Source organism: Molothrus aeneus, chromosome 25 (assembly GCF_037042795.1).
Source record: "Molothrus aeneus isolate 106 chromosome 25, BPBGC_Maene_1.0, whole genome shotgun sequence".
Taxonomy (NCBI): Eukaryota; Metazoa; Chordata; class Aves; order Passeriformes; family Icteridae; genus Molothrus; species Molothrus aeneus.
The window spans coordinates 5,002,301-5,016,183 of record NC_089670.1 but is presented as its reverse complement, the minus strand read 5'-3'; the positions used below and the strand labels follow the sequence as shown (position 1 = coordinate 5,016,183).

The 13,883-nt window shown below is 55.2% G+C and overlaps 1 protein-coding gene across 1 annotated transcript in view; it reads left to right on the top strand.

The window, feature by feature from the left end:
• The window catches only part of ITGB4 (integrin subunit beta 4), a 30,976-nt gene that overhangs the window by 1,003 nt on the left and 16,090 nt on the right, over positions 1-13,883 (top strand). Inside the window, exons 2-21 of the mRNA XM_066565697.1 lie at positions 3,330-3,421; positions 3,705-3,787; positions 4,287-4,388; positions 4,798-5,002; positions 5,491-5,587; positions 5,990-6,161; positions 7,376-7,639; positions 8,023-8,112; positions 8,268-8,390; positions 8,508-8,675; positions 8,944-9,020; positions 9,135-9,346; positions 9,992-10,095; positions 10,212-10,310; positions 11,058-11,184; positions 11,325-11,444; positions 11,939-12,045; positions 12,368-12,401; positions 13,246-13,434; positions 13,521-13,624. Of these exons, the coding sequence (XP_066421794.1) occupies positions 3,330-3,421; positions 3,705-3,787; positions 4,287-4,388; positions 4,798-5,002; positions 5,491-5,587; positions 5,990-6,161; positions 7,376-7,639; positions 8,023-8,112; positions 8,268-8,390; positions 8,508-8,675; positions 8,944-9,020; positions 9,135-9,346; positions 9,992-10,095; positions 10,212-10,310; positions 11,058-11,184; positions 11,325-11,444; positions 11,939-12,045; positions 12,368-12,401; positions 13,246-13,434; positions 13,521-13,624 (2,569 nt within the window). The remainder of the gene's footprint in view (positions 1-3,329; positions 3,422-3,704; positions 3,788-4,286; positions 4,389-4,797; positions 5,003-5,490; positions 5,588-5,989; positions 6,162-7,375; positions 7,640-8,022; positions 8,113-8,267; positions 8,391-8,507; positions 8,676-8,943; positions 9,021-9,134; positions 9,347-9,991; positions 10,096-10,211; positions 10,311-11,057; positions 11,185-11,324; positions 11,445-11,938; positions 12,046-12,367; positions 12,402-13,245; positions 13,435-13,520; positions 13,625-13,883) is intronic.

Below are 13,883 nucleotides of genomic sequence, written 5' to 3'. Positions count from 1 at the left end.
TTTGTCCCTGGCTGGAGGGTGCTGGGGGCCATGTCTGGGGTCTGGGACTCAACATGGGAGCTGAAAACAACAAATGGAGACACTCACATGGGGTGTCCCAGCTGCAGGAGCACGCCTGGGGAAGGAGGAGGAATGGATGGGGAAGGCACACAAAACAGGACCAGTAGGATTTTGTGTGTAGGAGACAATGTGATTTTTAGGTTGAGTTTTTGGTAGTTTTTGGGAGTCTGGCTTAATAATTTCCAAGTTTTGGAGCATGGTCCCAGCAGCTCTGTGCCACCATATGTGCAGAGGACAGAACATGAGCTGTGTCCCTGATCCCCTGGGCTGTGGCTGCACTGCCCATCCTCAGCACACATGGACATGTGGATGGTCCTTGATGCCATGGACCAGGGTCAGTCCCCTGCACAGCCCCACACAGCCATGAAAAGAGCAATTCCCACCCAAGAGAGGAAAGGCTGTGCTTGGGAACTCCTTGCTTAGCATCTCCCTCACTTTCCCACTCCCGTGTCCCAACCTGCCGGGTGTCCCCCATATGGCAGCTGGGACCAGGCTCCTGCTGTTGCTCTGTGGCTCATCACAACCTGCTCCTTGCTCTTCCATCTGCCATTCCAACCCTGTCCTCTGTCCCATTGCACCAGTGGTTTGTTTGGAGCATTGACTGGATTTTTGGGGATGAGGTACCTAGCCCCAGCTTCTCCAGACTCAGGGGTTCTTGGCAGATTCCTGGAGCAGGTTTGTTGGCTGTGCTGAGGGGCAGGGCAAAGGCTGGGGGAGCAAGAGGAGACCAGGAGGAAATGCTGGAGCAAGTCTGGGAAATGGTAGGAAGTTTATGTGCAGCCAGGAGCTGCTCTTTCTCCTTGTTTTTGAACAACTGAACAGATTTATTTTTTGTTGTTGTTGTTGTTGTCATGAAAACCCAACCAAATCCTGCAGCTTTCCTGAAGTGGAAGTGGCATTTTCCCTTCCAGAGGACACTTCTGAAAGCAAGGGGTGGCCACTCCCATATTTTTGCAGGAATATTGCAGCTGCATTCCTCAGTGGCCATGCTCCGTGCCACCAGCACCCAGCAGGCTGGCATCTGCCCAGCAAAATCCTTGAAGGTTGGTGGCTCACAGGGCAACAGAACATTGATATTGAGCAGGATTTTATGGCCTTTTATCTCAGCACTTGAAAAGACGTGATGGCAATTTATGAGCCTGAGGCCCAGGGTGTGTCCATCCGTTCCTTGGTGACTTTTTCCTAACTGGTGATTAAGGGAAGAGGCATTAGGTCCTTGTGAGCTGAGCAGTCTGGTTCCATACTCAATCCTTTCCTTGTGGCCCCTGCCATGGTGGGAGATGGGATTTGCTGAGTGCTCAGGTGATGTTTTCAACTGTGTTTTCCTTCCATGGACTCTGAGGATTCCTTCCCTACCCTTTCATCCCACCTCTACCTGGCACCTCCCCACATCTCCATAGCACTCTCCTGGGCTGGGGCAGAGCAAAGGGAAAAAAGGCTTTTCCTGGCTTCACAATCTGCCTGTGTCAGTAGCAAGGGACACAATATTTGCCAGTGAGTGCTGGTGTGAGGACTGTCCCTGAAGGAGGCCACAGGCATGTCCTGGGCGAGCAATGCTGGCCTCAGAGCCAGCACTGCAATGGGACTTGTGGGGACAGGGACCCCCCAAACCTGCAAAGGGCCCAACTGAGGACATGGCCTGGCTGTCAGTGGGGCAGGGAGGGAAGCAGAGGAGTTCCCTTGCTCAGCTGGTACCTTTACCCATAAGAAAAGCAGCTCATTGGCAAAACAGCACATTGGCCACAGGTCCTGAGGAACAGCAAAGCTCCCTGGGGTTCCCACCCCAAAGCTTCCCGGGGTTTCCCTGCAGAGACGCTGCCCTGAGGCCCCCGTGTTTCACTTTTAGCCACTGGGCATTGATGGCTGTGGTAAATCCCTCTGGGCACAGCTGACAGGATGAACCAGTGTCCTGCCAGTTGCTGCTGTGCACCCAGTGGCTCTCACATGGAGCCAAGTGCAGCCACCAGGAGTGAGCTCCTGTGCTGTCGATGCTGCCTTGGTTGAGCCCTGTGTCACAACAATTGCTGCATTCAATGTGTTCACCTGGCTGCAGAGGCCAGGTGTGATCTGGTGCTGCTGAGACAAGGCTGGGTTTTTCCAGGGGTTTCCCTGCAGCCCAGGGAGGCTGTGAGTGGCTGAGTCTCCCCGTGACTGCTCTGTGTGCTGGATGTCCCTCGGGGAACTTGGGCATCGTTACTGCACGCAACAACTTTTCCTGTTTCCTTGCCCTGTTTTAAGTGGTTTTCACATTCTTTTCATTTTAGAGTCAGGGCTGACACAGCAAGAAGCTATAAGACAATTCATTCACATTTCATATTTCACAATTGCATCTGCCAGGAAGGAGATGCTTTAACGATATCTTTACACTGATGATTTTTCTTTGACTGCTCTCACTTGCCCTGCTGGCTGTGAGGACGAGCCTCTGGCACAGCAGCTGCAGAACTCGAGTTCCAGCTTTGTGCCTTCTGTTTACCACATCCAAATGCTGACTTCTGGATGGCACTGAGTTTTCTCAGTCATGTGTGGTGCAGGGAGAATGGTTCACTCTGTTTAGGATTTGACCTCTGCGTCCATCAAGGGGTTCTGCTGCCCTGGACAGGACAAAGGGGATCTGCCAGGCTCTCAAAACCACAGATTCATTCAATGACTCCAAAGCTCCAAGCCTGGCATTTCCCAAGACCTCACCCTCTCTTTATTGTTAGCTTGACCATCCTGGAAACTCTTAGTGTGATAGGAAATAGCTGAAGGGAGGGGTCAGTGTTTCTTTTGGGGAGAGATGTGGACAGTCACTTTGTTTTCCCTTTTTTTTTTTTTGGTTTTTTTTTCGGTGGTGTTGTTGTTTTTGGGGTTTTTTTGTTTTGTTTTGTTTTCTTTCTTTTTGTTTTGTTTCTCTAACCTGCCAGGAAAAGCAATGTCTTGGCCTGGTCAGTGCTCACATGTGTGGATGGTGCTGGGCTCTGTCTGGGACCTCCTGTGCTCCAGCTGCCTGCAGCAACCTTGATGTCAAGCTGGACACCCCAACTCCAGGCACAGGGGTGGCATTGCTGGGAATTTTGAGCCTTTTGCAGTTGCCTGAGCAGAGCACAAACCATCCTTGGTTTTGCTTTTGTGCCCTGCCCTGCAGACTCAGCAATTGTTTCCAGCCCAGGATGTGAGGGCTGTCCCACCCTGGCAAGGCTGGTAAGGGGCTCTGTGGGTGCTGCCCTGGCCATATCCAGGTCCATTTCCACTTCTTGGCTCTCTGCAATGCAGCAATCCCTTTATTTCAGGAGGAAGAGGATGAATGTGCTGCTACGGGCGTGTGCCAGGCTGCTCCTCCTGTCCCTGCTCTGCACGACCAGTGTCTGCCAATGGAGCAAAAGTGAGTGGAGCCATGGCAGCCCTGTCTGCCACCTCCCCTTGGGGACTGTGTGCACCTGTCCTGCCTCCAGAAACACCAGTCTTCATGTGGAGAGCACCTGCTGTGGGTTTTTCCTGCTGTTTTCCATCTCCCCAGTTTTGGGAACCCTCCCATGCTACCCCACTGCTGTTTTGCAGCCAGTTTCCACTAACCAGGCAAAACCTTCATTTTTCCATGGGATCAGCCTTTCTCCCACAGCTCCCTTTGTTCTCCCCATCCCTGATGCCCTGATCTTTCCTGGCAGACAACCGCTGTGTGCTGTCCCGGGCAAAGAGCTGCACCGAGTGCATCCGGGTGGACAAGGACTGCTCCTTCTGCACTGATGAGGTGAGACCTTGCAGGGCAGCCTGGGGCTCCTCTTCCCACCCTGCTGAGGAAGGGATCCCACCGCCCTCAGTGGGACAGGGACACAAGAGCAGGGGCAGCTGCTGGATCCAGCTTCTCTTCTGGATGGGAAAGGCTGCAATGTGGATTTCCTTCTGGTGTGGAACATGGGGTGGGAGGGAGGGAGGGAGCGCCGTCCAGGGCAGAATTGCAGTAATACAGGAGTTTATCAGAAAATGACAGTGCACCAGAAACAGTGTGTGCAAGGGATGGAGGGAGAGATTTATCTCACACAATCCAGTGACTCACTGGTAGTCACACTTCAGCTGGTGGTTCTGTGTGAGAACATCTCTCACAGAACCCATCTCTCTGCCCCTCTCCTGCTCTCGAAGGCTCATAATGCTCTAGGCACAAGACCCTGCTTCCTGCCCTGTGTGTTTCCCCCTTTCCCAGTGGATCTGGTGGTTTCTGTGTCTCTGATGCTGCTCTTGCTCCCTGGCAGAGCTTCGAGGAGCCGCGCTGTGACCTGCGGGAGAACCTGCTGCGCTCCGGCTGCGGGGAGGCCAGCATCGTGTACACCCAGGGAGAGATGAGGACACTGAAGGTGCGTGCTGGGGACACACAACCCGTGCTCAGCCTCTCCTGAGGGCTCCTTCAGCCTTCTCTAGGCTCCTCAGCAGGCAGAACACAAAGCCTAGATCGCTATTTATGTAGGATCTACTCAAAAGCAATGCCTTGGCCAGCTGGTGGACCTGTGGGTCGCTGGCCCTGGTCCAGGCTGGGCTGCCTTTGCAGACACAGCAGATGTAAGCAAAGTGCTCACATCCCTCTGGAGAAGGTGCCTGGCTGGACACGAGTAGCTGTGGGGGAGGCTGTTGGACAGTACATGAGGAAGGGGGACGTGCTCATCCCTGCCTTTGTACTTCCCACACATCTCCCTGCTCCTTGCCTCCTCCTCATTGCACTCATGCTGGAGATGGAGTCCATCCCCTCCATGTCACTCTCCTTCACAGAATTCCAGCATCAACATGTCCCTGCAGAGGACCCAGGTGTCCCCCCAGGCCATGTACATGCGGCTGCGGGCTGGCGAGGAGATGAGCTTCTACATGGATGTCTTCCAGCCCAAGGAGAGCCCTGTGGATCTCTACATCCTCATGGACTTCTCCTACTCCATGTCTGATGATCTGGACAACCTCAAAAGCATGGGGCATAACCTAGGTGAGGGCAGAGCTGGGAGAAGAGGGGAGCCTGCTCTGTGCTGATGAAGGCAGGCAGCTCGTTCCTGCCTGTGGCTGCGAGTCCTCTGCCAGCACCAGAGAGGGGGATGCAGCTGGCAATGGCCCGAGAGGGGTCTGTTTTAATTAGAGCTTCTCATTATCTCTCTGCAGTCCTGTGTGGGGATGTCCCTCTGGTCCTGCAGGGATCCTCACATGCTCTCCCCTTCCAGCCCAGCTGGTGCCCCTCAGAACTGGTCTGTGCAGGGCCTCTGGCATCCTGAACCTGCTGGAAGCTATAGCAGGAGCTCCAGTTTTGGGGCTCCAAAGGGGGTGTAGGTTTCTGCCCTATAAAAGATGACAGTTTAGGAATCTTATCAAAGAACCCACCAGCAGAGAAGATGCCCACAAAATGACTTCTTTCCCTGGAGCAGGGAGCTCACAGGCATCTCTTTATTTATGTGTGTCCCCCTTCCTTTCCCCTCCTCCCAGCGGACTTCCTGCAAGCCCTGACTTCCAATTACACCATTGGATTCGGCAAGTTTGTGGACAAAGTCTCATCCCCTCAGACAGACATGAGACCTGAAAAGTGAGTGAGCCCCATGGGTCCCTGAGGTGGGAGTAGAGGGAGTGGAAGGTGCCGTCTGGTTCTCTGTGGCTTTCAGTGAGCAGTGCAAGAGCCTCCATCCATCTCCCTACTTTCACTGCTGGTGTCCTCCCTGGTCTCCCCATCCCTCAGGGCTTGCTGTAGCACTGTGACAATGCCAGCAGTGTCATCCTCTGCTTTCACACCTTCCCTGTTCTGCCACAACCAACTCATCTTGTCTTCTCCTCTATCTCTGCCCTCATCCCTTCTCCCTCTCTGTGCTGGTGGCTGAGCTGCTCAGCTCCATGACTTCCCTTGAGGGATTCTCCCCACATTTCCTCTCCTTGCACCCCGGCATCCCTTGGCTCCTGGCCCACACGAGATCCCTGGTTCCATCTGTCCCAGGCTGCGTGAGCCCTGGCACAACGCCGACTCCCCGTTCTCCTTCAAGAACGTCATCCGCCTGACCAGCAACATCAACCACTTCAGCCAGGAGCTGCGCAAGGAGCGCATCTCCGGCAACCTGGATGCCCCCGAGGGCGGCTTCGATGCCATCCTGCAGACAGCTGTGTGCAAGGTGAGGGTGGCCAGGGCTGTGTTTTTAAGGAGTGGTGTCTCTGTCCCTCTGTGAGCCTCTCAGGAACCCTCAGCTCGTGCCCCAAGGGTACTGAGGGCACCTGGGCTGGTCACCTTTGCAGCAGAAGAGACACCAGAGACATCAGTAGAAGATAAAGGGCCGACTCTTAGCAGGGGTTAATCCAAGGTTTTATTCAGGGGCTCTGGGGAGCTCCTGCACCTTAGGGGGCTCCTGCTGAGAACCCCGGGAGATATGCCAAGGTTACATTTAAAGGGAGGTGGAAACCAAAAGTAGATAACATTTTACTAACCAATGAGTGACCCTAAGGGATGGGTAGTGGGGGATAGACATTTAGGACAGAGTATGGGGCAAGGCTTGGGGGCCTGACCCCTGGCCTCTGGCTAAGCACTCGACATCCTGGATCAAAGCTTCTAGATGGGAGGGATGGGATGCTGAGTGATTGACAGAGAGCCAGGGTGGAGGTTTGGGGATGATCTCATCCAGGGAGAGAGATTACACAGGTAAAGGAAGGGGGTACAGTCTGGGATAAACCATTTGGGAAAAATACGGGGATACAAAACAAAACTACTTCAAAGTATTACAAAGTATAAAAACACACTAGAACAGAGTGGCTCTTCCTGATGCCCACTGATGAGCAGAAGAGTTGTGCACCGGGCACCTGACAGGGCAGCCAAGGAGCCCTGGCTCAGCTACAGTTGGTTCTTGCCCTCCCAGCCACATGCTCCCAGTGCCAAGCTGTTTTGCATTCCCAATTTTCCCTAAGCCTTAGAATATGTGTCCTGCTGTTTGTCTCCTTGCTGGGAGCCCTGTGTGTGCTCTTTGCTCTGTCCCCCTCCACGCCTGCGGTGATGAAACTCTGCTCCCTGGAAAAGAGCCCACTTGGGCTTGGCTGCTTGGCTGAGGGATGAGCACGGCTCCAGACACGTCCAGGGAGGTGTGGGCTTGCCCCCTGTACACACATGTGCCTGGCACTGAGCTGCTGGGTGGGAGACACCCCGTGCTTTGGGGTGTGGGTCGGTGCTGGGATTCCTGGGGACACGTGGCTGGTTGTGATGGCTGCCAGGTGCAGGTGGTGCCTTGTCCCTTGGGTATTCCAGCTCCTGTCAGTGCTGGCTTGCCAAGGGCTGCAAGTGCTGTGCAGGGGTTTGGGAAGCACAGAGATAAAGGTTCCTTCTCCCCTTCCCTGGCTGCAGGATAAGATTGGCTGGAGAAAGGACAGCACTCACCTGCTCGTGTTCTCCACCGAGTCTGCCTTTCACTATGAAGCTGATGGTACCAACGTCCTGGCAGGGATCCTGGCGAGGAACGACGAGCAGTGCCACCTGGACAGCCACGGCACCTACGTGTACGACACCAAGCAGGACTATCCTTCAGTGCCCACCCTCGTGCGCCTCCTGGGCCAGCACAACATCATCCCCATCTTCGCTGTCACCAACCACTCCTACAGCTACTATGAGGTGAGGAGAACACGGCAGTGATGACACGAGGGATTGCCTTTCCTCCAGGGCCTCTGTCTCAGCTCAGCTCTGAGGAGAAAGTGTTCTCCCATCGCTTGTCCCCAAGTGCTCAACCAACACCTTGGTATTTGGGAGGGTGGCACACTGTGTTGGGGGGCTGCTCTAGGTTGTGGGGGGTCTCAAGGTGTATTACTGGATATAGGAATCCGGGCTTCCAGAGGTCTCCTTGTGTTGGTTTCTGCTTCTTGTAAAGCAATGGAGGCACAGAGCTGGAGAGTAATTTAGGTTGGAAGGGACATTTGGAGGTCTCAAAGCAGAGCCCACTCCTGTGATAGAGGAGGGTTCTCAAGGCCTTGGCTCAGGGAGCTCCTGTCTCTCTGCAGAAGCTGCACAAGTATTTCCCCATCTCTGAGATCGGGGTGCTCCAGGAAGACTCTTCCAACATCGTGGAGTTGCTCCGCACAGCCTTTGAGGTAACGGTGCTCTCTGGCTCACAGGGAGGGCAGGGGCTGGGCACCTCCTGGGCAGGAGAGCAGGCAGAGGGCAGATGTGGCCCCTCTGGAGCAGGCCATGGGGCGGTCACAGGTACTGCTGAAAATCAACGTTGTGTTTATGCTCTGGTGCCCAGCGCATCCGCTCCAAGATGGACATCCGGGCTGACTTCACCCCCAGAGCCCTGAAGACAGAGTTCACCTCCCCAGAATTTGAAAAGACAGAATCGGGCTCCTTCCACATCACCCGTGGAAAAGTGGTAAGTCCTCGGATGGCAGCAGAGGGAAGGAACCTGTGAGGGGATGAGCTCTCCGTGTCCAGCTGGGATGTGGTCCAGCAGAGCTGGCTCATCCCTGCAGTGTGTCCCTTCCTTCAGAGCAAGTTCCACATGCACGTGAAGGCTCTGGAGTACGTTGGAGGGCAGCACGTGTGCAGCCTCCCCGAGAGGGACCGGCACGGAGTCATCCACGTGAAACCCACGTCCCTGAGCGACAGCCTCACGGTGTCAACTGCTGTGGTCTGCGACGTGTGTCCCTGTGAACAGGTGGGGTCATGCACAGAGGGGTCCTCCTCCTGCCAGCCCAGGGTGGGAATGTGTTGGCTGATGCATGCGGGTCCTGCTCGACCCCTCAGTGATGCTCAGCCTGGCCAAGATCTCCATCACTGCCTGTTCCCAGCTCGATGTGATGTCCCATGGTAGAGCTTGCTCTTCAGGGCAAAACTTTGTCTTTGCATCTGCCTTTCTGATTCCTGAAATGGTCTTGGGGGCTGCTGGGCCCATTCAGCAACGCCGTTTCTCTCTTCACTTCCAGCAACAAGAGCTGGACTCGCCCAAGTGTAGCTTCCACGGGAACTTTGTGTGCGGACAGTGCATCTGCCACCCGGGCTGGTAAGGACCGTGTCCAGAGCCCCCCCCTGCCGGGGACACACTGCGGGCACCCTGCCCAGGATCTGCTGTGCTGCGCTCTGCTCCTGCCTCTCTCAGCACCATCTCTGTCCCCAGGCGAGGGGACACGTGCGACTGCTCCCCAGCGTCCTCCCCCAGCAACGAGGGCTGCGTCCGGCCCGGGGACGCGGAGCCGTGCTCGGGGAGAGGCGAGTGCCTGTGCGGCAAGTGCCAGTGCTACTCCGAGGGACAGAGCCTGCGCTTCGACGGCGCCTTCTGCGAGTTCGATGTCCTGCAGTGCCCGCGCACCTCCGGCTTCCTCTGCAACGGTGAGAGCCCCCCAGAGCCCCCCCAGAGGGCTGGGGATGGATGGATGGATGGATGGATGTGCTGGGCCTGGGGGCACAGATAGGGTGTCCTGGACCGGTGGCACTGGCACGGGGGGGTTGAGTGACCAGTGTGGTGTTGTGAGGGTCCCCAGGATGAGGTGAGAGATGAGGAATCTGACTCCATGTTCTCAGAAGGCTGATTTATTATTTTATTATATTATATTAAAGAATGCTATGCTAAAACTCTACTAAAGAAAGAGAAAGGACACATCAGAAAGCTTAACAAGAATGAATAATAAAAACTCGTGACTCCTCAGAGCCTCGACACAGCTGGACCATGATTGGCCATTAAATTAAAACAATTCACATACTGTGTAAACAATCTCCAAATCACATTCCAAAGCAGCAAAACAGGGACAAGCTGAAGCTTCTCAGCTTCCCAGGAGAAGTAATCCTGGCGAAGGGATTTTTCAGAAAATATCACAGTGATGGTCTGCAGGGACCCTGCGCTTGCAGAAGCAGAGGGAGGATGCTGTGCAGCCCCTTTGCAGTCCCTGTGCACCCCAAAGAAAGCGGGGCAGCCCCGGACAGGGCTGGGGGAATGGCCCAGCCCTGGAGCCCCGGCAATCGCTGCTCTCCCCGCAGATCGTGGCCGGTGCTCCAGGGGCGCCTGCGTGTGCGAGAGCGGCTGGGAGGGCCCGGGCTGTGAATGCCCCACCAGCAACGACACCTGCATCGACAGCCGGGGGGTAGGTCCTGCCCCGCCTCCCCAGGCAGGGCTGCCCCTGTGCTGGCATCTCTGGGGCACTGAGGGGCCTTGCTGACTCCCAGTGCCACTCTCAGGCTGTCACCTCTTCCCTCCCAGGGCATCTGCAATAACCACGGCAGGTGTGAGTGTGGCAGATGCATCTGTGACATGGCTTCGCTGTACACCAGCTCCACCTGTGAAATCAGCTACTCCCTGGTGAGTCCCTCTGCGTTCATCATTTATTCCCACAAAGAGCTTCCAGGGAAGAAAGGCAAAGCAGAGATGAAGGCACATCTCAGTTAGGAGCAAAATCTTGAGCAAGAGTTTGTCTCACCTGTCCTGTGGCCAGAAAGGTATGGCCTGGGAGCTGCTTTGCAGCCACAGGCTTTCTTTGCCCTGCTGTTCACCAGCATCAGCTGTTGAGAGTCTGTCTGTGTTTATCTGCACCCTGGTTTGAGGCTCAGCTTGTGGCTTGTTTTGATTTGCCTAAAGACTGGGAAAAACCTCATGTCATTGAATCACAGACTGGTTTGGACTGGAAGGGACCTTCAAGTTTATCTCATTGCCTCTCCTGCCATGGGCGGGGACACCTTCCACTGGATCGAGTTGCTCAGGGCCCCACCCAAACTGGCCTTGAACACATTCAATTTCCCCATTGACAAACATGGGCTAATCCCACAGTAGGATGGAGAAAGCTGGCTTGATCACGTTTTGGAAAGGCCACTGAAACCCTTGGAGAAGATCTAATTGCTGCTCAAATGCAGGCTGTTGGTGTAAGAGATTTTGGAGCCAACTGGACTTATAAATCCTTCATGAGTTGCTTGTTGTCAGTGACGTCTTTTTTTGACCCGGACCTTGCTCTGACTCTGGGATAAGGAGCTGCCTCTCCAGCTCTGCCCTTCAGAGGCTGTGTCCTCCCCCACTCCTGGGGGTGTCCCTGACCACCCCACCCCCTCTGCCCAGGGCTTCCAGGCTGTGTGTGAGAGCATCCGGGACTGTGTCCGCTGCCAGACCTGGGGGACGGGCAACCTGAAAGGGAACTGCAGCTCCTGCCACCTCCAGATCCAGATGGTGGAGGAGCTGAAGAAAGGTACCGTGAGAAGCAGAGCAGGGCACAGCCATGTGTGGTGTGTCCTGCATGCCCTGCTCCGTGTGGCTGTGCGCTCAGGGCTGCTCCCCAAGGCTTTCCTGGCCCTGGTGACCTCACACCCATGTCCCCTGTCCCCACAGAGGAGGCTGGTGAGTACTGCTCCTTCCAGGATGAGGATGATGACTGCACCTACCACTACACGCTGGAGGGAGACCCCAGTGTCCTCCCCAACACCACTGTCCGTGTGCAGAAGAATAAAGGTGAGCAGGGCATGTCCAGCGTGGGGATGCCCAGCAGGGGATGTCCAGCCTGGGATCTGGATCAGACTGACCACCTCCACAGTGCCTCCAACCCCTGCTTTGCCCCTTTGCTGTGCCCCTGGGCAGGGTCAGCTGCAGGCAGCACCTCCCTGCCCACCTTGCTGAGTGCCACGGGTGGGTGACACTGTCTGTCCCATGCAAGGGGTGGAACGAATCAACCTCAGAGAGACTTTTACAGATCAGAGCCTTTCCCCTGCTGCCATGGGCAGGGATTGCTGCAAGGTGCTGCAGCCCTTTGGTCTGGCTGGGTGTGACAGAGGTGTGATAGCCCTCCCTGAACAGCATTTCTCATTGTGAGGCATTGCCAAGGTTAACTGGGCTGCAGCATCCCTCAGAGAGCTGGGCTCCAGCCTTTCCCCTCCCTGCTCCCTCCCTCCCTGCACACCCCACACGGGGCTGATGCCTGGAGGTGACATTGCTGCTGTCACTTGCAGAGTGCCCACCTGCGAGCTTCCTCTGGCTCATCCCACTGCTCATCTTCCTCATCCTGCTCCTGGGGCTGCTGCTCCTGCTCTGCTGGAAGTTCTGTGCCTGCTGCAAGGTGAGTGTCTCAGCTGGCTTCCCCAGCCCAGGGGGAGAACCAAATATGGCCAAAAACATGACAAATTTCCAGAACTCACCCAGCCTCCAGCATGGCCAGGTTCACAGCAGATGGCCTCATGGTATCCAACCCTCTGCTGTTGCTAGCATGAGCTGCTGGTGAAATTTTAGCCAGATTTCCCCCATCTAGCTAAAATCAGCTTGAGAGCCCCCTCCACCCGCTGCTCACACATCCCTGCTGATGTGGATCCTCCCTGATGGAGGCTTGGGGGGTTTTGTCCTTGGCCACAAAGTGATTGTGTCTCTGGCCATTTGTTTTCTAGGCTTGCCTGGCCCTGCTTCCTTGCTGTGCACGAGGTACCAACCCTGGGTCCTGGGGAAGGGCTCGGGGGTACGCTCCCTCCCTGGGTTTGGGGTGTGCTGGGGTGAGCATCCCTCCCCTCTGAGCTGGAGAGGTGGATCAGGGAGAAGGCTCCTAGCAGAGAGCCTGAGCCAAGGAGTCCTGGAGCTTCTTCCCTGCCCCACACCCTGTTGTGAGAAATGGATTTGTAAAGAATTTTCAAAATATATCTGCATGCAAATACTGAGATAAGGTGTGTTGAGTTAGGAAGGCTATGGAATAGAGATGACATTGTTGAGGGAGAGATTGAACTAGAAATAAGTTTCAAAATGTCTTTATAAAAAGACAAAATATTTTAGAAATTAGATCTGTGAAAGATTGGAGTAAGATTATGTGGAGTAAAAATATAAGTGATTGGTGTTAGAAGTAATAGCAACATTGTATAGTTAAAGTTAATGGGCTGAAAAACATTTATAAAGTATTATAACTAAGAAATAACTAAGAAATTAGCTTCTGATAGAATGGCATTGAGTTTTACATCTCTTATGTCTCACCCTTCATCGAGACTGATAATAGAATAAAATCTCTTCAAACACCTCTCAGTTACCCAATCTCGATAAAAGCTAAAAAACCCAACACCTGGGCTGCCCTGCTGGGAGTCCCACTGCTGGCTCTCCCTTACATGTAATGCTCAGCTGGTGAGATGTGTTCTCCCCACCCCTGAGCATCCCTTTCTCCTCCCTCCCTCTCCCCTGCTGACATCCCAACCCCTCGGCCTGGTGGAACCCTCAGCATCCCCCAGCACAGAACCTGTGGTGTGTCCCGGTGTGCCCCAGCTCTAACCCGCCCCTGGCTCTGCAGGTCGCACGGTTGGCTTCAAGGAGGACCACTACATGCTGCGGCACAGCCTCATGTCCTCCGAGCACCTGGACACGCCCCTGGTGCGCAGCGGCTCCCTCCAGGGCCGGGACACGGTGCGCTGGAGGATCCACAACAATGTCCACAGGCAGGGCATCGCCTCCCCCGCTGCCACCAGCCCCAAGGAGCTCGGTGAGTGTCCCCAGCCTCCAGCTTCTCCCTGGGGTGTGTCTCTGACCGAGAAGGACGGAGTTGGATTTGGGAATTTCTCTTTCCAGTTCCCTACGGGCTGTCCCTGAGGCTGGCCCGGCTTTTCACGCAGAACCTGATGAAACCGGACACGCGGGAGTTCGAGCAGCTGCGCAAGGAAGTGGAGGAGAACGTAGGAGCCTGGGCACAAGGGGGGCTCGGGGTGGCCTTGGGGACAGCCACACAGGGGGCTGGGCAGTGCCCCTTCCCTGGGAACCCACAGCTACGCAAAGGAAGGAGCAGTTCTTCTTTTGTGAGAAAGCACAATTTTTGAGGTCACGATTGTAAGAATTGGCAAAGCATCTTGTGGAGATTCTGGGTTTGCTTTGGGACATGTGATCTGAAGGTCCTGTTTGGCTTCAGTTGCAGCCTCTTGCCATGTCCTGGGATGA